The sequence below is a fragment of the Podarcis melisellensis genome (assembly GCF_964234715.1).
Source record: "Podarcis melisellensis genome assembly, chromosome: 2".
Lineage (NCBI taxonomy): Eukaryota > Metazoa > Chordata > Lepidosauria > Squamata > Lacertidae > Podarcis > Podarcis melisellensis.
Genome location: NC_138529.1, coordinates 59,931,226 through 59,956,407, shown reverse-complemented (window position 1 = coordinate 59,956,407; position 25,182 = coordinate 59,931,226). Strand labels below are relative to the sequence as shown.

General features: G+C 40.1%; 1 protein-coding gene across 1 annotated transcript; it reads left to right on the top strand.

Moving 5' to 3' along the window:
• Positions 1-105: 105 nt before the first annotated feature.
• Positions 106-25,182, top strand: GFPT2 (glutamine-fructose-6-phosphate transaminase 2). Its single transcript, XM_081900625.1, has 19 exons — positions 106-221; positions 8,432-8,539; positions 9,014-9,112; positions 10,352-10,477; positions 10,933-10,991; positions 11,336-11,470; positions 12,259-12,320; positions 12,556-12,635; positions 12,965-13,082; positions 13,493-13,656; positions 14,614-14,709; positions 14,824-14,921; positions 16,443-16,563; positions 18,858-19,015; positions 19,422-19,536; positions 20,158-20,285; positions 21,065-21,232; positions 22,827-22,988; positions 24,156-25,182. The coding sequence occupies exons 1-19, from the start codon at positions 215-217 to the stop codon at positions 24,198-24,200; spliced, it is 2,049 nt and encodes a 682-aa protein (XP_081756751.1). The 5' UTR covers positions 106-214; the 3' UTR covers positions 24,201-25,182.

Genomic DNA, 25,182 nt, shown 5'->3' with positions numbered 1-25,182 from the left:
CCGCCTCCCGCCCCCCACACGGCGCTGAACTCCCTTCTTGCGCGTTCAGCCAATGAACCCGCCGAGGGGGCTGGTCCAAGGCACGTTATAAAAGGGGCCGGCGGAGGAGCGAGGCGTTGCTGCGCTCGGCGTGCTTTGCTGGTACCCGACGGGAGACGGCGAGAGGAAAGGAGGGTTTCTTGCGCGAGCGCGGGCGGACGAGCGAGCACCGGCCATGTGCGGTGAGTGAGGGAGCGAGCCCCGGAGGCTGCTTTGTTGCGCCTCTAGATGCGGAGCGCGAGGGAGCCCAGGCATCATGGAAAAGGGCTGCGGGCAGATCCACTCGGAGAGATGGGGGGGACACTTTGCAAAGGGAGACTTGGCATGCCTTGCTGCTGTTCCAACCATACAGAGGGGCCCTTCCATTTTTGCGGGGAGGGGGACCTGTGTAGATTTTGTGGAAGCAGAACCGTATTATTTTCTAGGGAGTCGGAAAGGGGAATGAACTGAAAACCTGACCCCGCCTCCCCCCAGAAAGAGATGCTTAGCGCTTCCTTTCCCAGTCAAGTCCCCCCACCCCCGCCATCCGGATGCTTTTATTGCTGTGCCCTCTGCTTCCTCCGGGTAGCCATTGAGCTGCAAGGCGACCGTAGTAGCAGTATGCTCTGCCCTGGCTTCCCTCCTCCGGAGGTTTTGTTTGTTTGCTTATGGAGGAGTTTAACGCTCCCATGCTCTTTATGAGAGCAAAGCCGAGCTGTTAAACTTAGCTCTCTCAGCAAAGGGGGACAAGAGGAACTTTCTCTCTCCCTCCCTCCCTCTCCCCCAATCTTGGTCCTTTAAATGCTCCAGGTACAGTAACTGAAATTCCAGATAGACTTACAAAATGTATTTTTAATTGACATTAATGTCCTTTCGTGCAAATGTTTCTGAACAATAGTTTCCCTTGCATTGGTAAGTTAGTGTCTCCTTCCTACTTGGAAGAAAATCTGAACAAGTCATAAAAAGAGGTTTTCTGGTCGAAGATGCTGAGCTCTCCTACATGGTTAAAATGTATTTTGAGGGCTTTCTTTCAATGGGACACTGGCAGACGGCAACATTTGAAATGTTCAGTTCATGCCCCCCTGTAACAAGCAAGTAAAGACGTGGGGAGATCTTGGCGCCACAAAGCAAAGACCAAAGGATTGCCATTTAAAGGCTCATGAAATCACATGGCCAGGAACTTTCCCTTCCTGGATTGCCCTGTGTTCATGGTAAATGGGTCATCTGACTCTGTACAGCTTGGGCACAAGTCACTTTTGTGCATCACGGTTTAACCAGTGCTAGGAAACATGGAATTGCACCTTTCAGACAATAGCCTTCCTTAGTCAAATGTTTTTAAAAAGAATGTTCATTGTTTGTGCATGGGTGGTAGCACACGGCCCCTGTTTACAAGAACAGAGACCTCTGCACATATGGTCTCTTGTATTCATTTAGCCTGGGAGGGAGGAGGAGCAGCCTGCTACCATTATGCTCCCCCCCCCCATCATGCGCATTCATCGAATACACTTTTGAACATCTGAAAATGGCTAAACTGTTGGTGTGATAGCAGCATAATCCTGATAAAAGGGCCTAGCCATATGCAGAATGGCTATATATGAGCAGATCTCTAAAACTGTGCCTGCAATTCCTTATGATATAATTGCTGTTTCAGAACATCTGAGCAAATGAGAATTGCTTTGGGGTAATTACCCTTAAAAGAAACAAAATCTAAGGATGCTGAAGCAGTGGCGTAGCGTGGGTTGTCAGCACCCGGGGCAAGGCAAGTAATTTGCGCCCCCTAACCCTAACCGCCAGATGTTGCGCCAGGTGCGGCTGGGCCCCCCTGTACCCCCCACGCTACGCCACTGTGCTGAAGATATGTTAAGTAAAAAGGAATGGAATACATCAATAGGTATGGAATAAAAACCCAAGCCTATGTCTGAGAATTGGATTGGACATTATTAATTCCAAAGCTGAAAGGAGATGGCCTGTTTGAGATTTGTACATTCAGAACAGGAAATCACCCACCGTTGCAGTCAAAGCAATGTGTTATCTTTGAAAGGTGGACAAGAAGTGCCTTATTTTATCAGTATAAGAAGATTCTGTTGCACCTGAATTTCATTTAGCGACCCTTCTGCGCTAAAGAAGGTCTTATCAGGAATGACCAATATTACCCGTGGTTAACAATTCAAGATTTTGTAACCAGAAATTGAAATAATACTAAATACTAAAAGCAACACATCTGTGGTTGTAGAGCAGGAAACGGGGATATTACACTGTTCAACTAAGTTTTAACTAAGGAGTGGTATAGCTGACTCAGTGTGAAGTAACAACAAGTATGTGATTTCAGTGCACTCAGCCTTTCTAACACCCTTCACTGCTGCCATAGCAACCAGGCAATTTTGGTGATGCAAAATGAATATGTAAATAAGAACACTGTTCCAAAAATGTCACTGGAAGTGGGGAGTGAAAGATTCCTGCTTGTAGCTGAAACTCCTTTAAAATACTCTTGGCGAAACAAGCATGGTTATATAAGAAGTTTTAAAAGCATAATTATTTTTCAAAAGAAAAATTCAAAACATATAATACATTAAAATGCCATATATTTTTAAAACTTTTAGCAGAGGTTGACAACCTTGTTCAGTCCTGAGAACACAGCTGTAGCTTGTTTGCTTTTGGCGATGTTGCTTCTTCCATTGTATATTATTTATTATTTATTATTATATATACTGCCCTAAACCCACAGGTCTCAGGGCGGTTCATGGGATAAAATCACAATATAAAAAACACAAATTATATAATCAAAATAAAAACAAGAACAACCCAATACCGCCCCTCCCCCCAAAAAAATAATAATCAGAGAGGTAAAATAGAATTTTAAACAGAGAAAATAAGCACCCATCAGGTATCATCTAGGAGTAGATTAAAATATCAGTTTAACTGTCTTTCAAATAAAAACATTTTAGTCATTGCAACCATTCATAGAAGCTCTTTTAGTACCAAGCCAGATTGGACATGGCGGATTTTTGTGACAATCTCTTGTGGAAGACTTAAACATGAGCTCCATGAAATAAAGGGGAAATGAGAAAAAAATCTGACTGTGGATCCCCTTTTTAAAAGTCTTACCTGCAGATTTCCTAAACCAGTGTTTTTACAGGTGGTTCTTTCAAGGCTGACCTTTGCCAAGCTTTTGCCATGCTGGCTGGGGCTGATAGGGATAGTAGTCCAAAACATGTGGAGGGCACCAGGTTGGTGAAACCTGATCTTGGAAGATGTTTCTGTGAAGTTTTCAAATGGGGGTTGAAGGCAGCAGCCTACCCCTTTGGCTTGCCCTCCAGCATCTGAAATCCAAGCAGATATGAGAAACCTATGAATGTCCAGGTGTGGGACTCCCAACTTTTGCCAGCAGGACCAGTAATTAGGGAACATGGGAGTGGGCTTCAGTGTCATCTGGAGGGCTATGGGTTTCACATCTCTGTTCTGAAGGTACTGCCTCTGAACATGAGGGTTCTCTGTAGCAGTAATACTAATGACTGTCGAGAGAATGTGAGTAATGACTTTTTAAAAGCTATTTAACTGGATTAAAGCTTAGGGTTCAGTAACATGCCTGGAAATGGTGCACAGCTGCAACTGAAGTATTGGGGACTAATCAGTTTGTCAAATTAACTCCATGATAATACAAAACTGGAAGGGATGCGGGTGGCGCTGTGGGTTAAACCACAGAGCCTAGGACTTGCCAGTCAGAAGGTCAGCGGTTCAAATCCCCGCGACGGGGTGAGCTCCCGTTGCTCGGACCCTGCTCCTGCCAACCTAGCAGTTTGAAAGCACGTCAAAGTGCAAGAAGATAAATAGGTACCGCTCCGGCGGGAAGGTAACCGGCGTTTCTGTGCGCTACTGTGGTTCGCCAGAAGCAGCTTAGTCATGTTGGCCACATGACCTGGAAGCTGTAGGCCGGCTCCCTCGGCCTATAGAGCGAGATGAGCACCGCAACCCCAGACTGGACCTAATGGTCAGGGGTCCCTTTACCTTTACTAATACAAAACTGCAGTTCTGAGATTATAGAATGGCAGGAATACATCAGTACACTTGAAGATGGACTATTTTCTAGGAACCACAGAGATACAAAGTAGCTAGAGTGGGAGCGTAATCAAATAGAATTACTGCTGCAGAATACCATTTCCAGTGAAGAAGATAAATGGTAGGTCTATAATGCTCTAAGGCAGTACATAGTTAAAAGCTGAAGGAGTGGAGTGTTGACTCATTTGTCTTCAACTATGAGACACCCCTATCTTGATCCTGGTAAACTTACAAGTACTGACGTTTCTTGAGGAATTTCCCCACTGGAAAACTCTCAATGACCCTTTCTTTACCCACCAGTTGCATTCCTCAAAGAGGAAGCAAGAATTTCAAAGCCTTGATGAGAGATAAAGGGAGCCGTTTTAAACAAAGATGAGCTTGTGCAACTTCTAGCTGACTCTGCTTGAAGAAGTGTGCATGCACATAAAAGCTCATAACAGTAACTAACTTAGTTGGTCTCTAAGGTGCTACTGGAAGGAATTTTTATTTTATTTTATTTTATTTTATTTTTTGCTTGAACTTCAGTTTTTTAAGTGCCAGCACAAAGCATGAAGTCTCTTTCCCTCAACCACCATTGTAACTTGAGTCTTTTCCTGTACAGAATTCCTTCTGTGCGACCCTTTAAAAGCAACCCGATTCTTTTCAGTTTTTCTTCAATCAAACCAAATGATTAAGTCAGCTGTAAGTAGGAGTACTTAATGTCATCTGTTATCTCCTGCGTGATAAAGACAACAGCATGCTGAAGGCTGTAACTTGAAGCTGTGCTTTTGGGAGCTTTGGCTGGGAAGTAGGGTCTAAGAAGAAAATAAGTGAGGATAATGAGGTCAAAAGGGAAATGGTCTAGTTAACAATAACAGGTTTATTGTACAACTCAGTAAAACTCAAAACATTGTTCATTCTGTGGCTGTTTTCTATAGCTCTGTCCACATAAGCTTGTGCCACGTTTTGTTTGTCTCCAAGTTTTTGCTATCACCGACGTATACTTGAAAAAAATAATCATTCAGTTTCAAGCTCCCCCCCCCCCCCCGCTAATGCTGCCACTCATAAAAGGTAATGGCATTAGCAATAAATGAAACTTAAAACTGTATTTGCAATTTGTGCTAGAAGCGAAGGCAAAAACGAACTTACATTTTGTTTTATTTTAAAAATAATTATGATGGAGCAACAACAGATTCTTCAGTTTCAGGAAAGGAAGAGGTCTGGTTCAGATTTTGTAACGTTTGTGACACATTGTAGCAATACTTGTTTTTAAAAAGGCAAATACAGTGGTACCTCGGGTTAAGTACTTAATTCGTTCCGGTACCTCGGGTTAAGTACTTAATTCGTTCCGAAGTAATTCGTACTTAACCTGAAACTGTTCTTAACCTGAAGCACCACTTTAGCCAATGGGGTCTCCTGCTGCTGCCACGCCGCTGCTGCACGATTTCTGTTCTTATCCTGAAGCAAAGTTCTTAACCCGAGGTATTATTTCTGGGTTAGCGGAGTCTGTAACCTGAAGCATCTGTAACCTGAAGCGTATGTAATCCGAGGTACCTCAGTACTTATTTTTGCTTCTCTAAAAACTCTGTATCAGCTACTGAAGTTCAGGTTCCTGCCTGATCACTACCAAATTCATACTGACTTGCTCTAAAATATAGGCTATTTCTAAACAGCTCCTAATGCCCTCACAGTGTCCAGCTGAGCAGCACAAAAACCCAATTAGAAGAGAGAGGACAATCTGTTTGTGGAAGGAAGTATGTGAGAAGGGGAATGAGTTTAACAAGCAGTAGAGGGTTTGGCCACAGTCTAGCATGGAGTTAAGAATATGCAAGCCCATTGACATTTAATGGTATTAACTCTGTGCTGGGAATTTTTGGCCTCCTTGTGTGTGAAAGTGAGCAGTTAATAAGTTAATAGAAGGCACAATAGAATGTGTGTGCTTGAAAGGAAAATCTTTCCCATGACCCAAAGAATCTGTAATATATTCCTTGGCAGCCCAGGCTCTGTATCATTTTCAGTGAAGTCTCTAGGGGCTTCGGAGTCTCCTGGTATGCATGAATAGTAGCAGTGCTAGAGTTCAGTATAAACAAGGAACCTTTACCAAACACAGGACACTGGCTGCATTGTGGACAGATCTCTCAAAAGAGGCCTTCCCTGAAGTGATAATACACATAAGGACATGATGCCTTAATGCAGGAAATCTGACAGGTCTTGAAATATACATGTTGTAAAGCACTGGTTCAGAAAGCAGCAAAAGGGTCATTTCTTTTTTTAAAAATGAGGATATGCAGAAATGTTTAAAACACTTCTCTGGAAAAGTAGCAGAGAATTTGAGTTGAGCACATGGAAAAAATGTTAATAGCCATAAATTTAACAGACTTTCTTGCTGCCTCGGGGCAACTTTTTAATGTTACTATTTGCAGGCAAGAGTTATAACTGAGATGTTTTAACAGAAAACCAGACAAAAACACAAGTCTTCAATACATTGGGCTGGGGGTTGTTATGTAACAGGCTTTGTGAAATCCCAGTTATATTCTAAAACGTTTTCCTTTTCAGGTCTGTTGTAAAAATATCTGCTTTGCACATCTTCTTTTGAGAAGTGGGAAATTGCTGACTAACTTTTGCTCCAAAAGTATAAATCCTTCTTGGTGTCAGATAATACATGTTTGACATGAAGTGTGTAGTTTCAGATGTGGATACTAAATAATACACAGTTTCTCATTTATACTCATTTGTTTATTTATAATTTCATTTTATGTACAGTACCAAAGGGGGGGGGGAATAAACCATAAAAACTAATTACAAACAAGGGAGTATACAGACGTTTTCAGGTACATAATCAATTATATGCTTGCCCAGATCTGTTGTAGCCAATCTGTAAGATATCTCCAAAGGAGTACCAACATTGGAAAGATTGCATACCAGGGATGAAGAATAAAAATGGAAAAGAAAAGTGGGAAAAGATCAGTATAACTAACATTCTGAAGGGATGTTTGAATAAATTAGGGCTGGGAATTCAGACCAGTTGAAATTATTTTGTCAACTGACTGGTCAGATATTGTCAAATAATTGCCAACTGTTTGTAAAGCATTAATTTTATTTGGCCAAGAAAAAAGGTACAAAGCTGTCGCTTAAGGGAATTCTGTAGGGAAGGGAAATTGGCTTTTAGTTACAGCACCTACCAATCTGAAGTAGCAAAGAGCAGCAAAAAAGGATCCAGCTTTGACCCCCACCTGTCCCCAAAATGCTGCTGGCTATTGGCTATTACCTGTTTACCAACAAAGGTCCGTATAGTTAAAGCCATGGTTTTCCCAGTAGTGATGTATGGAAGCGAGAGCTGGACCATAAAGAAGGCTGATCGCCGAAGAATTGATGCTTTTGAATTATGGTGCTGGAGGAGACTCTTGAGAGTCCCATGGACTGCAAGAAGATCAAACGTATCCATTCTTAAGGAAATCAGCCCTGAGTGCTCACTGGAAGGACAGATTGTGAAGCTGAGGCTCCAATACTTTGGCCACCTCATTGGAAGAGAAGACTCCCTGGAAAAGACCCTGATGTTGGGAAAGATTGAGAGCACAAGGAGAAGGGGACGACAGAGGATGAGATGGTTGGACAGTGTTCTCGAAGCTACAAACATGAGTCTGACCAAACTGCGGGAGGCAGTGGAAGACAGGAGTGCCTGGCGTGCTCTGGTCCATGGGGTCACGAAGAGTCGGACACGACTAAACGACTAAACAACATTGGCAGTAGGGTGCTGTTGGTGGTTTCTTCTACCTACCCACTGTTTGAGTAGGTGGGCACCTCATCCAAACCCTCTCCGGCATGGCTTATTTGAGGATTGGGATTGTCTGTTAAGCATCAACCTGTTTAATATGATGCTAATTACAAAACAAATTAGTTTAACTGTTAAGCATGAAACTGTTCCCTGGCCATGGTAACAAATGACAATACACTATAATATGCAGTAAGTGTTCTTGACTTCATGAAATATTTGACCATGATCAAATAGTGGTTGGTCAATTTATTGATCAGTCAGTTGACTAGTGTGCCAATCATAAAGCAACCCGTTAATTGGTGTCCTAACCTGGGAATGTCACTCAGATAAATTAAATCCTTGATATTGACTAAAATTGTGCAACACTTGATGAATTATTGGATTGGGTTGCCCCATTGTAAAGGTTGTTGCTTAACTACATAACAAACTTCATCTGAGTAACAAAACAAAGCCCCAAACCTCTATAGCGACAGGATTAAGCCTTGTAGGATTTGTTGTAAAATGTAGCACTTCGTGTTTATAAGACTTTATATTTGCTTCTGACTATGTTGTGTAAACATATTAAAGTACCCGCTTATCATTCTTCTTTTCAATACCCAATAGGAATCTTCGCATATCTGAACTACAGGGTGCCTCGAACCAGGAAGGAGATATTTGAAACTCTGATAAAAGGGCTACAGAGACTAGAATACAGGGGATATGACTCTGCAGGTATGTGAACAATCCTGTTGTGCAAAATTTCCACAGCAGTGGTCAAGTTGTTTTCATACTGTAAGAAGAACAAAAGAATCTTGTGGCACTTTAAATGCTAATAAATTTATTATGGCATAAGCTTTTGTGGACTCTGGTTCAGTTCATCAGATGCATAAAATGACATCTTAGCTGGAGAAGATTTTAAGGTGGGAGTTGAATGGCAATGAGATGCAGATATAGCCATTGGATTGGCAGAACAATCCAAACATCCTTACATTGGGCTGCTTATTTTATTTTAGCAGCTACAGGTATTCCGCCACCCAGTGCCCTCATGAAATTTTGCTGCTTTTAAATCATTTGGGGCTTGTCTAAAGTACGATGAGCAATACAAATGCTTTACCTCAACACCAGTTGCCTAAACATTCATCTGGCTTTGTAAGCAATTGTATGTGTTAACTAAGACTGTACAATAAGTTGTGTTCTGTATTTCAGGTGTTGCAATTGATGGGAATGATAATGAAGATAAGGAAAGGTACATTAAATTGGTCAAGAAAAGAGGGAAAGTGAAGGCTCTCGATGAGGAGCTGCAAAGTGAGTAGAAAGGGAGGGATTCAACTAACAAACCCACTAACAACCAGCACAAGGGTGAGGTTCCCCACCTCTAAGCTAGCATATCAATTGTTCTTCTTTGTGGACTGTGGTGGTTTGTGTATCAGGCATGTCTAAAGTCCATTTCGGGGAACTAACCCGGCCCACCAGTTGATTTAATCCGGCCCCCGTGGCAGTACAGTGGTATCAAGGGTTACGAACTTAATTTGTTCTCGAGGTCCGTTTTTTAACTGCTCTTAACCTGAGGTACCACTTTAGCTAATAGTGCTAATAGAAATTTCTGTTCTCATCTTGAGGTGAAGTTCTTAACCTGAGGTGTCTGTAACCCGAGGTACCTTCATATGTCCTGGGGTAAAATCCTAAGAAAAGCTCAGCAACTTTAATCAATCCTAAAAAAAGCTCAACAACTTTGGTCGGTCGGCCCTCATGCATCAAATCTGGCCCTCTTTGAAAAAAGTTGGGGCACCCATGTATATGATGTCATCAGAACTCTCCTATTGGGAAAGATTCATCATCAGCTACAGTGGAGGAATGGATTTAGCTGAGATGGTGAAATCGACATTTTTAATCCGGGGAATATCATTGCCAGCATTTACTAAAGATTGGAAACTTCTTACAGGCTTTATGCATGAAAAAGAAAAAGAACTTAATGATATCAGGGTTTGAGGATTGAAGATAATAATGTTGGTTTATAGAAGGTGGATTTTCTAGGTGTTATCTTGGAGTGGATATGTTGAATAATTCTCCCAAATAGCTGACATATTAAGAATTGGAAGTTGTCTTTTTTATTGTTTTATTTTTCTTTCCCTCTTTTTCCTCCCTTCATCTCTCCCCCCCCCCCAATTCTTCTCTCTAGTTCTGTTGGGTATTTTTATTTAGATTAGCTTTTTAGGCTTGATGAAAAGGTAGCCAATATTAATCTTTGTATTTTTGTGTGCAAATTTCAAGAAAATTAATTCATTTAAAAAAAGAACACTCTCTCTCCTGTTGGTACTGATTAAATAAATGCAGCCAATATAATATGGACAGCCCAGTTTCAAGTGGTTTATTGAAGGTATAGAAGCAAATACTTTCCACACAGTTTAGAATTTACAAATTGTCTCTCTTCTATAATTAAATAGAAAGTTAAGACTCTGTTAGTTACATAATTTTGTGACTATAATTTGAGTTAAAAGTTGTTGGGATTGATTTGTGTGTGTATGGGTTTGATTTTGTATACAGAACAAGATGGTCTAGACTTAAAGGCTGACTTCGAGACACATTTTGGTATTGCTCACACTCGCTGGGCAACCCATGGAGCACCAAATGCAGTGAACAGTCACCCACAACGATCAGATAAAAGTAACGGTAGGTATCCTCTAAAAAAATCTGGAGTTGCACCAGAGTAGAAATTCCCAGAAACAACTTTTGAAACCAGTAGACTGAAATGAATTGTTTGTACATATTAGATAAGGTTGGTGATTACATCAGATATTTTTTCTTCTTACACAAAGGAATGTTGTGGTTTTGCAAAGGTGCAACTCCAAGGAGTCATGAAATTAGGGAATCTGAAGCAGTTGAGGCTAGAATGCCAGGATTTCATTCACAAATCAGATTGGAATTCCTACAAAACCCCTTAACACACTGTGTTTTCATTACCAAAAATCTAGTGGGAGCAGCCCGACACAGTCACTGAAAGAGGAAAATAACGTAAAGCACTTTGCTGATTTAAAATGCTATTGAGAAAAGATTCCAACTTTAAATCTTTGATTGAATTATGGATTAGCTCATCTCTTTTTTGTGTGTTTTCCTATTTCTTTCAGAATTTGTCGTTATCCATAATGGGATCATTACAAATTACAAAGACCTAAGGAAGTTTTTGGTAAGCTGAAAACAACTGGATGTCTCAAAATGTGTGTGTGCCATTTCAGCTCTGTGGCCTGGTTAGCTTTTGCTCTATGGCCTGGTTCTCACGATGCACTAAGCCAAACCTTGGCTTAATGAAACCATTTGTACCTAATTTAGTGGGGCTTATGATCAGGCAAGTATTTATAGGATTGCAGTCTAAATGAAGTTTCTCTGTGTGATTTTTGATAGGTGGTAGGAATGATGATAATTAGGGTTGAAACCGTAGATGACACTTGATTATGTTGTATGCAGTCTTAAAATCCTGATGGTAACTCACAGATCTAAACATTTTCTTTAAAAAACAACACCCTATTCCAGGAGACCAAAGGTTACGAGTTTGAATCTGAAACAGATACTGAAACCATTCCAAAGCTGATCAAATATGTGTATGACAACCGGGAGTCTGAAGACATAAGTTTTTCTGTCTTGGTTGAGAGAGTCATTCATCAGCTGGTGAGTGGGAAATTTTCTCTATTTCCTATAATAAATAATGTTTAAGACAATATGAAACTACTTTTCACATATGAAGTTAAAATGTGGAAATAACTACTCAGTTTTGTTCCGTTGGGAAAACTTTAAAGAATTCTTTCAATTCCATGTTTTATTTTGCTTTTGTTTTTAATAAAAATACCATCTTGTTACATACCTGCCCTGTGCCTGCTGGTTAAGAGTGAGGTGCAAACCCAGAGGAAATAGAGGAAACTGTAGTATTTCTGAGCACAATGATTTTCTTTTCCTTCAGAAATATCAAACTGCAATAACCAGAGCACAATCTTGCCATTTACCATCTCTTGTCTTCCTCCTCTATAGTTCTCAGATGAAAAGTTGCATTGCACCAGTTAAAAGATTTCTAAACTTCCTTGTTAGTTTAATAGCCCTGGGACCATAGATCCCAAAGCTGAATGTGTAGAGTGAAGGTACATTTTCTTCCATAATTGTCTGGGACAGTTCATTCCTTCCTCTCTGTTTACTCAATATTTACTCTAACCTTACTAAATTTAATGGGGATTAGCCCCACACGTGTGTTTAGCATTGCTGACTTGTGCATTTTTGACCTCCTCATTTTGTGATAATCTTTTGTGTGATAATCTTTTGTTTTTGACAGCAGAATGACCAAAGATTCATTTTTTCTCAAAGGGTCATTAGAGATAATAAGACAAGATCTTACTCTGTGTGTAACTATCATCCATGTCATCCTTTCCCCTCCCACACCTACTAATGTTTAATTTCCCCCCTCCCAGGAAGGAGCTTTTGCACTGGTTTTCAAAAGTATCCACTACCCAGGGGAAGCTATTGCTACCAGGTTAGTAAAAGTATTTAGTGTCCATTACTGTGTAATAGAAGCCGAGGATATATGTAAAGCTCTGTGGTTTATTATACTTGATAGTTTTTAGAGGTTTTTTGCATTTGGTGGGGTCCATATTAATAGACAAGCACACAGGAAAGGTTTCTAGTAGATATTTTTTTGTTTGAAACATTCAGTTTATCCTTATTAAGTGTAATATAACTAATTTACCTGTTGTTTCATTATTTGACAGGAGGGGGAGTCCACTACTTATTGGAGTTCGAAGTGAATCTAAGCTTTCCACTGAACAAATCCCTGTCCTATACAGAACCTGTAAGTTATTAAAGCATTATAACCATACAGATCTTGCTTTTGTTACAGAATTGTTGAGGAAATGAGTTCATTAAACACACACAGAAATGCTCATGTTACTAGAAACCCCACAGGTAGACATTTAGGGCAGTGAAATATTTGGATTAGCATCCCCAAATCTATTCTGAAGCATTGAGTAGAAACCCAGGCCATATTTAGGGGGCAGATTGTGGGGAAGAGGGAGGAAGAACCTTGCTAAACCTGTTTTAAAATCATGTAACCATGTATTTCAACTTGATCTCGATAATGAATCAATCTTCACAGTTGTGTGTGTGTTTTTTAATTGGCAGGCAACATTGAAAATGTAAAGAATCGATGCAAAACACGAATGAAAAGACTAGATAGTTCTACCTGCCTTCATGCTGTTGGAGATAAAGCGGTTGAGTTTTTCTTTGCTTCAGATGCAAGGTAACTGAAAAATATGTGTGATCTATGTTAGCAGGATCAGTTTAGTTATTTACCCTACCTTTGTAATTCAATGGAGAAATGTAAATCGGTGGGACAGGCTGCTGCTGGCTGCAGTTTCTAATCCAGGCATGGCTAACCTGTAACCCTTCAGACATTGCTTCTTGAATACACTTCCCACCATCTCTGGCATTGGCCATGCTGGCCGGAGCTGACATTGTGAATGTGAGAGCCTTTCTAGAATTTGGCTACCAAATACTCATTTGGTGTTGCAACTTTCCCATCTTTGTGTTGTGACCAAGACGTGGGGAGTGCATAATCCAAGCTCCTTTTTACTTGCACATGCAAGTAGAACAAATTTAAATTACATTGGAGATTCTGTAACTTAGCTGATTTTGCATTCTTGTTTGTAGCGCTATAATTGAACACACCAACAGAGTAATCTTTCTAGAAGACGATGACATTGCAGCAGTGGCTGAAGGGAAGCTTTCTATTCATCGGCTAGAACGTTGTGCTAGCGATGACCCATCTCGGATCATACAGACTTTGCAGATGGAACTGCAGCAAATCATGAAAGGTAAGGGCGGCTGAACAATCTTGCTGGTCCAAGGGCATATGAAGAAAACATTTATCCATTAGAAACCAGGTGCCTTTCTGGTCAAACCTTAGCCACAGGAACAGTGCTGGAGATGGGCAGGGAGGAAAAAAGAAAGACATTTTAAAAATAATGACAATAATGATACTTCAGTATCATTTCTAGAAGCTGGTGTTTCCCCAGAACAGTAAACTGGTCCTGCTGATATTTGAGGCATCAAGTGTACTTCTATAAACAAAATTTCTCAGTTTAACGGTTAAGCATCTGAGCAATGAACAGTAAATAAACATAGGCAGAAAAGTCAGTAGCTGGCAGATGTGAGTGTGAACAAGGTGGCTTTTTAATAGGCAGCAAGTTGCACTTGCACCTAGCAGATGTGCCTAAGGAAACACATTCCACAACCTGGGTGATTAGAATGACATGACAGAGATGTGCTACGTCACCAAAGAAGTTAAAGCTTCTGTTAATATTTCCATTTGTGCTTGCGACATCTCCTTCACAAGGGCTAGAAATCTGGAGACGCAGAGCTCTGCCCCCACCCCCAGTCTGCTGGCAGGAGCACAGTTTAGGAGGAGAGGAAGTAGAAAAGCCAGTGGAGTCTTAGCACAGTGCATAGAGGCATTTCCACTGGTGTCTTGTTCGTGGAGGCAGTTGATCCATAGCCCTCTGCCTCACCCTAATGTCCTTCAGCCACCAAACCAGAAGAACTTCACCTTTAATTAAGCTTAGTTATTGTTTAAGAGAATTTAATATTTATAATGAAGTGAATTCCCATAACCCAATCTGCATTCTTTGCCCAATCTTTCGCTAGCAACAGTTTTGACTTTTGTTGAAATTGCTGTTCTGCGCTTGGTTACTCTTGCTGCAAATTCAAGTCTCATTTGAACAGTAATAAGAAAGGCAGTCTGAAACTTAACTAGTCATGTTTTATAAAAACAGGGAACTTCAGTGCTTTCATGCAAAAGGAAATATTTGAACAACCGGAGTCTGTTTTCAATACCATGAGAGGAAGGGTGAACTTTGAGAGCAACACAGGTAACATGGGGGAAATTTTAATTCCACTCAACATTGTCACTACTCTCCCCCCCCCCCCCGCAACCTACTCTGAACTAAAGATATCTCCTTGTTTCTGTTTCATGGAAACTACAGTTCTTTTAGGTGGCTTGAAGGACCATTCGAAAGAAATCAGAAGATGCAGACGATTAATAATCATTGGTTGTGGAACCAGTTTTCATGCTGCAGTGGCTGTAAGTTCAGTATACTCTTGAACATGTAAGAAAGATAATGAAAACGTATGGCTACAGGGATTTTGCTTTTCTATTCTTATTTTGCTTTTATTTATAAAAGGTTTATTCATCAATTTTCACAAAGTGGTGCTCAATAAAAATACATTGGACCTGCATAAATATACCATAATAAACCCAGTTGTGTTTGGTGAGGTTGGGTGCAGAGCTCACCTGACCTCGTGTTCTCTGTATTGCTGCTGCATACCAGGGCAGAAGCTGTGAAAGACACTTAGGGGTGGCCTTGCTGTACCCTGTGTTTCCTGCCTGGTTAGATATCTCTAACAGAATACAGCCTCCAGTCAACAAGACTTGCTGGTAGAGGATGGCTGGGTAAAGAGTCTGTGGGCAGACAACACAGATCGCTTCCCCTCCCTGCCAAGTGACTTGATAAGGCATATCAGAAACAGCTGGGATGAGGGACAGCCTTGAGGCCTCAGAACTCCTTATTACTCAGGAAGAAGACATAGCGGATAGAGTGGTGGGTGGGGTCCTAGCTAAGACAAGCAGGGAGAAAATGCTTGGTGGTGGGCAGTGTGAGAGAGGTGTAGGGCTGCAGGCTAAGCTTAACTGATGTCCTGGCTGAGAAGCTGACTGAAAAGAGGCTGAAAGGACCCCGGGAGCTTCAAACAGTGCCTGAAGTGCACTGACATGGACCTCATAGATTAGCAGGGATGGGCTTTGATAATATGGCACCCTGAGCGAGGACAAAATTTGGCCTCTCTCCCATCCCCCCAAATTATTTCTTATTTTCACAATAATTCCTTTTGGTACAGTTGCTTTTTTAATGGATCTTCTTGGTAGGTACCTGGATAAATATAGTTGTTGTTGTTGTTTGTTGTTTTTTTGCTCTCCCTCGCCTCATGGGAAACTGCCCACACAACCTTAAATCCAGCACTGGAGTACACCCTCCTGCGTCAGCCCACAGGGAGGTGGGATGGTTCTGGAAGAGCAATAAGTTATTCCCCCCCCCCCCATTCTGCTGCTCTACCCCACTGCCTGCTTGCTACTTTAAAAAATAATAGACAGGTTAACATGGCAGAAAAAGAGAGAGTGTTCAGTAGATGCCTTGGTAAGAAAGAATGCCTTTAATTGCTGACAGAAGCATGCCACCAAAGATGCTCACCATATCTTTAAATAAATATAAATACATACATAAATAAAATAATAACCATCCATTATCTAACATACCCTACAAAAATAAGAAGAGTTTGCTATAAGAAGAGTTTGCTTACAGTGGTCAGCATTTACCACAAGTGGGATGTAAATGCAACAGCACTCTCCTCACTTGTGATCTCGGCAAATATAGTTTATTTCTGCACAAGAAATGCATTGTGCATATGCTGTATAACCTTACAGAATAGCTATTCATTTTAGAAATATGAGAAATAATCCATTGATCTAAAGCTACTTTAAGGATAATTTTAAGTGTGCTTTATTTTGTTAAGACTGAAGTTTGCTCTACTATCTTTATGTTGGTTACAGACCCGTCAAGTTTTGGAGGAACTAACTGAGTTACCTGTGATGGTGGAACTTGCCAGTGATTTTCTGGATCGGAATACCCCTGTCTTTAGAGACGATGTGTGCTTTTTCATCAGTCAGTCCGGTGAGCTTTAATCTATGCTGTATGTTAATCTTGGCAAAGTTTTTTATTTGGTTTTCAGATCTATCATGAGCTGGTGACAGCTTCATAGCCAGTCTGGAGTAGGTTTTTTACACTCTCAAGTGAGATCAGGCATACTTGATTTCATCCTGAGTCTATGGCCCAGCCGCTTTCTCCATACCTAGGTGATAGATTCTTGGCTACATTTTTGAATGCTTGAGCTTTGTATGTCAATTGCTACAAGCATATCACAGTAGAAATATAAAATAACATTTTATGACTATTCTAATTCGCTTTATGTGTTAAAAGGGAAATAGCATTCCTATGTCAAGGCTGTAAGATTTCTCTGTTGATCATGTACTGCAAAGGAAAAAGTAGGCTTTTCAGAGTTTGTAAAGGATGTAATAAGCAAAGTGTATCTGGTGAGGCAATTAGATAACAGTGTAGATAAGTTAGGCCAGAACTCTCCTTTATTAACTGAAGAACCACTTGGCAGCAGAGTGACACTATACCCTTAACAGTGAGAGGTAAAAGAACTGGTGCCAAATAGAGAGAGAAACCTTAAATGCTTCTTTTGGAGAGCATAGAGCAGAGGTGGGGAATGTGTAGCCCTCCCATTGTTGCTGGGCTTCATTACCCTAATAACAGTAATAATAAGAATAAGAATTAAAAAAATATTTGTACCCTGCCCCTCTGATTGGGTTGCCTCTTTGGCCATACCGGCTGGGGCTGGCGGGAATAGTAGTCCCACAACATCTGGAGGGTCACAGGTTTTCCACCAGAGAGGAATGCTGCTTCTGAAGAAGAAAAACACTAGGCTTTCTCAGTCCAGTGAGTTTTCCATTTGGCACAAACTTCAGGTTTGCCTCTTTTTGCCCCTGTGCTATTTTTGCTATGGTGTTTTTCTTTTTGTTGCTGCTAACAATGGACAATGGGGCTTACACAATGATAATATTCCAGGAAATAGAAGATACAGTATAAGCAAACGTTAGTCACTCCCAATTACTCCATTATTTTTATTTCAGTTTACATTTTAAGTATCTCATCAACCTAATTAGAACAAAGTTGTCCTAAAGGATGCACATTTTCTGTCAGGCAACACTCAGGTTGAGGTCAAAGGGAGAACGTGTAAATTGGTACCAGTGTTTTCAGGATAGAGGAACAAAGGCTGATGTGTAGACTTCAAGGCTCTTCTGTCAAGATGGGCACAACATAAGTATGAAATAGCTAAATTAGACCTAATAATGAAGCTTCGTTTTAATATAGTAAATCTGGGCATGAATAAGGATAATGGTTTTCGGTTCGCTACAGGTGCCAGTTAGCAATTGCTTGGATCACCAATTACTGTTGCTGTGAATAATAATGGTGATAATTTAAGATTGAATTGAATTTTCACAGTCTGTGTGTCTTCATTTCCTTGCTGCTTGACTCCCCTTTTTACAATTTCCTGCCATTATCTTCCTGCCAATTTAAGATAATTATGCATCTGATAAAGTGGACTCTGGTCCACAAGGGCTTATGCGAAATGAAAATGTGTTCATTTCCTTTAAGGTACTACAAGTCTCTTTGTTGCAATCTAAGCATGTCATCTGCAAAATTTTGTAGATGAAACCTAAAGGGTACCATGAACCAGTCTGAAAGGGTCAAGGAGGACTAAAGTACATTCTCATTCTATCGTCTGATCTGGTGCATTTGATTTGGACAATTAATCCAAATGGCTATTGATACATTTTTTTAAAACCCTCTTTTCTTCCAAGTAGCTCAGCTTGGTATACACTGTTCTACCCCCAGCCCAAATTTATCCTCAAAAGATGATGTAGGATGTGTTAGCAGACTGACAGTGACTGTTCCAAAGTCACTCAGGGTGGGGATTTGAATTTCAGTCTTCCTAGTATGACATTCCAGCTTACTACACTACTATCTTTCCTATGGCTCCAGAGCTTAGATTCCTGGTGTCGGAGGGATTTTCCTCTGGCTTTCAACAGTGCACCAACAGCTGGGTGGATGGGCGGGAGAAGTTCTTAAAAAGCAAGCTGGAGGAGAGCCTGAGGATCATAGTGCTCAGCTTGTATTTAAAACATTGCTTCATATTCTGAACCAAGAAACTACAAATTGTGTCAATATCACCAACTCAGAAGGGGTGAAACAGTGTGGAAATGCCAGTCCACCAGGATCTTCTATGAATGGGTTACACATTTCTAGCCATACAACCTTTTCATGTCAATCTCTTCTGACTTTATATGATAGGCTAATAATTCTGCTGCAATTCTGAATGTCAATATGTTCTTTTATTGAAGGGGAAACTGCTGATACATTGATGGCTTTGCGGTACTGTAAGGATCGCCGAGCTTTGACAGTTGGAATTACGAATACTGTTGGAAGCTCAATATCCAGGGACACAGACTGTGGTGTGCATATCAATGCCGGGCCTGAGATTGGGGTGGCAAGCACAAAGGTAACTGATATGTACTGTCATTGGTGGGTTTTGTTCTTTGACCAAATCATAGGCCTAGACATTTTTGCATAGATTGCCAGAATAATAGCCTTGCAAGGTGCTAGAGCACCAGGTTTTATGACACTGTGGGATGCTGCCATGTCAGACCACTGATGGGTTCATCTATCTCAGTATTGTCAGCACTGATTGGAAGTGGTTCTCCAGGGTTTCAGGCAGAGTATTTTGCAGCTCTACTTAGAGATGTCAGGAATTGAACCTGGCATCTTCTCAGTGTAAAACATGTGATCTGCCACTGACCTGTAGCCCTTCCCACTCCTCGTAATGTAAGAAATTATTTTGCTGTGGCAGGTAGTTTAGGGAGCAAACATGAAGTAAGCCAAATTAATGTCTTTTTAAAAATCTTCAGGCATATACCAGCCAGTTCATCTCTCTTGTAATGTTTGGTCTGATGATGTCAGAAGACAGAATTTCCTTGCAAAACAGAAGACAAGAAATCATAAGCGGTCTGAAGTCATTACCTGGTATGCATGTTTTTACTGTTCAAAATATATATAGATATCTATAGATATATGGGAATGCTAAAATTCAAGAATATGTGGGCCATTTCAAAGGGGATATGTAGAACATATTTCAGATTATTATGTGAGTAAGGAATATCCATGGCTTTTATTTTTTTTTAAATTAAGTTAACCATTTTTAATCCAACTTTATATTTTGATGTGTTCATATTTTACTGTCATAGCTCCAGTTTGTACTGTATTGAGTTCAGAACCTTCAGGGAAAAAATAACAATTGAGAAAACAGTTTAGAGGTAAAATGGAATAGCCTCTTGTTTAATGTCTCAAATCAAACCCCAAATTGATTTTTAAATCATCCTCTGTATTCGCAGATGTGTTTAAAAGCTATTGAGTGTTCAGCATAGGGACTGACTGAAAATAATTTTCCATATCTTTATTCAAAATGGCCCTGTGTATCTTTTTTTTTTCTTTTAAAGGAGCAAAACACTGTGCATTGCTAGTAAATAAAATTAAAGTTGATCAATCTGAATTCATGCAATCCTGGCCACATCTTCTGTTTTACTACTTTTGAAATGGTGGGCTTTGTAATACCGTAAATAATTATTGGTTTTAACCTGTTGGCAGAGATGATCAAGGAAGTACTAACTTTGGATGAGAAGATACATGATCTGGCACTTGAACTATATAAACAGCGATCACTTTTGGTTATGGGTCGTGGCTACAACTATGCCACTTGCTTGGAAGGTGCATTGGTATGAATTCTTAATCTCAGTTTTATTTGTGATATTTTTCCTGTTCTTTGTTTGGCATAATTGGATGTTGTTTGTTTTTATTGTTTTACCTGGAATACTTGCCGGTATTTTACCCCAACCCAAGATCAGCAGATGGGCAATTTAGGAATATGTTAAATAAGTACATAATTAAATATGGTTACATCTGTAAGTAAAACATTTTTGCATACATTAGGTTTTTGCATATATAAAGCCTTCCATGGACAGAAAGAGTCCTTCCTCCCATGGAAGGCAAAGTCTGGATCCAACCGATTAAAATGTCTTCTTTTCAGGGGGCGGGGGATTGCGTATCTGATGGGTTTTGTTTCAAAAAACTCTTAAGAGCTGTGTTACTGGACAAAGAGGTGTAGATGTTTCACTTTTTTCTCATTTTGAGCTCAGTACATCAGCTATTGCTGCCTTGCAGCTTCCTTTAATTAAATCAAGACTTGTGTGCAGAAACCTCAAACAACATACTTTGAACTGAATGATGGTGGCGTTTATGATCTTATATTTAAGGCATCTCTGATCTTCCTGTTTTGCATATGGGCATGGGAGCCATACGTGTACATAGGTCAGGATCCAAAGAACCACATAACTTGTGAAACGTTGCCTGTGGGACTTTGGGCATAATGAAAGTGTCTTTTGGATTCCAACATCTGTCAGTTTTGCCTACTTGCACTTAATTATTTTTGAACGTAATAAATGCTTTTTTATTATCCCAGTGCTTTGGTTGTGATCTTGTTCCATTTGCTTTGCAGAAAATCAAGGAGATTACATATATGCACTCTGAAGGCATTCTGGCTGGGGAATTGAAGCATGGGCCCTTGGCTCTTATAGATAAGCAGATGCCAGTTATCATGATCATTATGAAAGATCCCTGTTTCACAAAGTGCCAGAATGCTCTACAGCAGGTCACTGCTCGCCAGGTAAATTGCCTAGTAAGCATGTCACTTTTAGGACTAGATCGCTTGTGCATTTCCTGCAAGAATATCATTATGAAGGGTAGTCATAGGCAAGAGAAAGTAGAACTGTGAGGTCAGAAAGGGCAACCAAAATAGCCATAGGGATGGAGCCTTCCCATTCACAATAAACTTAATCTGTCATGGATGCTTTAGCTGAGATTCATGCATTGCAGGAGACTGGACAATATGACCCTTGGGGTCCCTTCCAACTATATGATTCTATATGTATGGTTTGGAGGACATGGAAAGAGATTTCCTTTCCCCCCTTATCTCAGTAACTCTAGAACTTGGAATCATTTAATGAAATAGATTGGGTACAGAGATTAAGGAAAGACAAAAGCAACCAGTCTTCACACTATTCACAAATTATGGAATTGCTGTCAAATGATACAGCGATAACCACTACATAAAAAGGTAAAGGATCCCTGACAGTTAAGTCCAGTCGCAGGCGGCTCTGGGGTTGCGGCGCTCATCTCGCTTTACAGGCCGAGGGAGGCAGCGTTTGTCCGCAGGCAGCTTTCCGGGTCATGTGGCCAGCATGACTAAGCCGCTTCTGGCGAAACCAGAGCAGCGCATGGAAACGCCGTTTACCTTCCCACCGAAGCGGTACCTATTTACCTACTTGCACTTTGACGTGCTTTCAAACTGCTGGGTTGGCAGGAACTGGGACCGAACAATGGGAGCTCACCCCGTTGCGGGGATTCAAGCTGCCGACCTTCTGATTGGCAAGCCCAAGAGGTTCAGTGGTTTAGACCACAGTGCCACCCACATCCCATAACCACTACATTAGGTATCTTTAATTGGCCATTAGAACTATAGTGAAGAAAGTTTTGGATATAAGATGAGGTGGAAACTGTCTCTCAGCAGCTGTTGCTCCTCTGGACATTTTCAGCCTAGGGAAGCATGTGCTCAGAAGACACTGCTGCAAGCATATTATGCTGGAACTAGGAAAATACATTTCATGTTCTTAGATTGTACATAACATTTGGTTTGGTTTGATTAACATTTGGTTTGGTTTGCACACATTTCAATTTTCCCAAGGCCTTTTATTTATTTATTTAGTATTTTTCTGGAAAGAAAGGGAGAAAGTAGGGATTTTTTTTAATGGCCCATCCCATGGGTTTGGAAATGTTGCATCATCAGTAAACCTATGGAATGTTTTTTTTCCCAGTAGAGGTTTGGCACTTGTATTCCATACTAACTTGTCTGCATAAGCTTCAAGGCATAACAATTAAAATACACGGAGTGGGTAATAGTTAGCAGGTGTTCTGCGATGTTAGTTCTTACATGGTTTTTATTGTGTATATATAATTATTGTGAAAGACTTCAGTATTTTTTATGAAATTTGTTTATTTAATTTATAAAAATATTTATATACCGTTGTATTATAAAATATATACCACCGTGGTTTACAGAGATATGCAAAATGGCTTTCAACTTAAAATTTAGCTCAGTTGACATTAATTGCTGCATGTTGGCAAAATGTCTGGAATGCGCAGCAAAATATAGATGAAATGAAAATGTAACCTTGAATCAACTTTGATTTCTTGCTTTGCAGGGCCGCCCTATTATATTGTGTTCTAGAGAAGACACAGAGAGCTCAAAATTTGCTTACAAAACTATTGAGCTTCCACAGACCGTTGATTGCCTGCAAGGAGTTTTGAGTGTTATCCCTCTACAGCTGCTTTCATTCCACCTGGCTGTTCTCAGAGGATATGATGTAAGTTACTTCTATATTTAGGCACTCCAATTAAAGCACTTATACAAACACACTTGGACACTTCCCCTGTTTCTTCAGACTTGAAACAAGAATGATTACATAGAATTTAAACAAAGACCTAGTTGTGCTCTCTTAAGATGGAAATTCAGTGCAAATCAAATTTAATTTACTTTTTACCCTGCAACATAAGCTCCAAATACTGAAAGCGTAGAAAACAAGTTTACACAATTACAAAAATAGTTTTGGAGTGCATGCCATTTTTCTTGACATGCACATTCCCATTATCCAAGCTATAAGGAGCGGTTTGCAGCAGATGCCTGTGCAACATGCCAACCTCCCCTTTGCCTTGCCCCACCCCTCTCAATGAGTGGCAGTGAGCAACTCAGCAGCTGGGAAGCAAGCATTCTGGCTCTGCCCCCTAGGTGAGCTGCTGCTGCTACACAACAGTGATGCCAGTCACTGATAGGATACAAAGGTGCTCCACCTTCAGAGTTTAGGTGGATGCTAAATGAAGAAAGGATCCTGTCAGTTTTGTTGCTCTGACCATGGGATGTCATACCCAAGGATTGTCTGGTGCCAAAACTCCATTGCCAGTGAATACTTTCATTTTATGCATAATGCATAATCTGTTTTAATTGCTGTTGCTGGCTTGTTTTTTAACCTTCTATTGTTTCTCTAACATTTGTTTTAATTTTTTTTTTCGTGCCTTGGGAGTTTTACAACTGGGGCATATTTGCTTTTAAATCACAGGTTAACAGTGTACACGATCAATTACACTACACAGTTTCAATGTAATCTCTGTTTTCATACATTTCCTCACATTTTGATGATTTTGCTAGATTATCTATAGGGACGATCCATACTGGAAAGGTCAGAAGGAAAGTAGGGAAAGAAGCAGAGACCCAGGGTTATGGTTCAAATACGGCAGTAGAGAGAATACAGAAGGGAGAAGTGGTCAAGGGAAAGTGGTCAGGCAAAGCCAGCTGGGAAGGGATGCAGCTATCTGTGGTTGTATTTCCATATACATTCTCAGAATTTGGGGAGGAATACAGCTAGTATGGTGATTATTATTTTTAGTCTGTTTTACTGAGTGATGCACATGAATTTCTTAAATGAAAAAGCCTCCTATAAATTGAATTGAGGATAATTTCCTTTTCTTTTCCCCAGGTGGATTTCCCGAGGAATTTGGCAAAATCTGTGACTGTGGAATAAGCATTGCACAGTAGAATATTTGTTACCCATAATCCAAAATTGAATTTCTGTCAGTGAGACTTTAGCAGACTGTTTTGATGATGCTGATTCTACAAAGCAAAGTAAACATAATTCTGTTTACTTCAGTGGGCTTTGGGGCTGTGGAAACCACAAACCAGTACAATGGATCTGTTGCTAACTGGAAAGTATTTGGGAATGTTTTGTTATTTTTTAATGTGATCTTTAATGTGCCTTTAAATATTTGTTACTTGCCTTGCACCTAAGTGCTCTTGCCACATCGCTGAAATAATAAAATTGCCAAAGAAAGGAAGAAAAAGCATTGTTTACAAATGATTAATGAACAGTTTTTCTATTTCTACGACTGTGCAATATATGTATATAACTTTTGAGTTACTGTGAATAAGTCAACACTATACATGCAGCCTGAATCCATACATGTTTACTCAGAAGTAAGTCCCTCTGAAATCAGTAGGATTTATTCCTTGGTATATATGCATAGGAGTGCTGCTTTAGTTCTAAATACAAAGTATTTATATATACACAAATGTATAGCATTTAAGTTATTTTTAGTATGTTGGTTGCCTGTAGTAGTGGGCTGATTTTACTAATTGTGTACAAGTTCTTTTACTGTTTCTGCTTTGTATTTTTAACTGGAATTCTCTTTCCTATTATATTAACCTTTCCTATTTACTGTTATGGGATTGTATCTGTATTTCCACAGATCCTTTCATCTATCTACACTTTACAACTTCTGCACTATTGTGAATTAAAGTTTCTTAAACATCATTCAGATTTAGTTGTGTTTTGCTGAAAATTTCCTTTTGACAAAATACCAGTTTACTTGAGCCAAATTATCTTCATGTTCTTGAATAGTATTGTTTAACCATAGTAAGCTATTGGCTGTTGTGTGAGCTCAGTATGTTTATATTTAACTATTGTACAACCAAACGCTATGCAATTAAAGAGACTATTGACTGCAAAA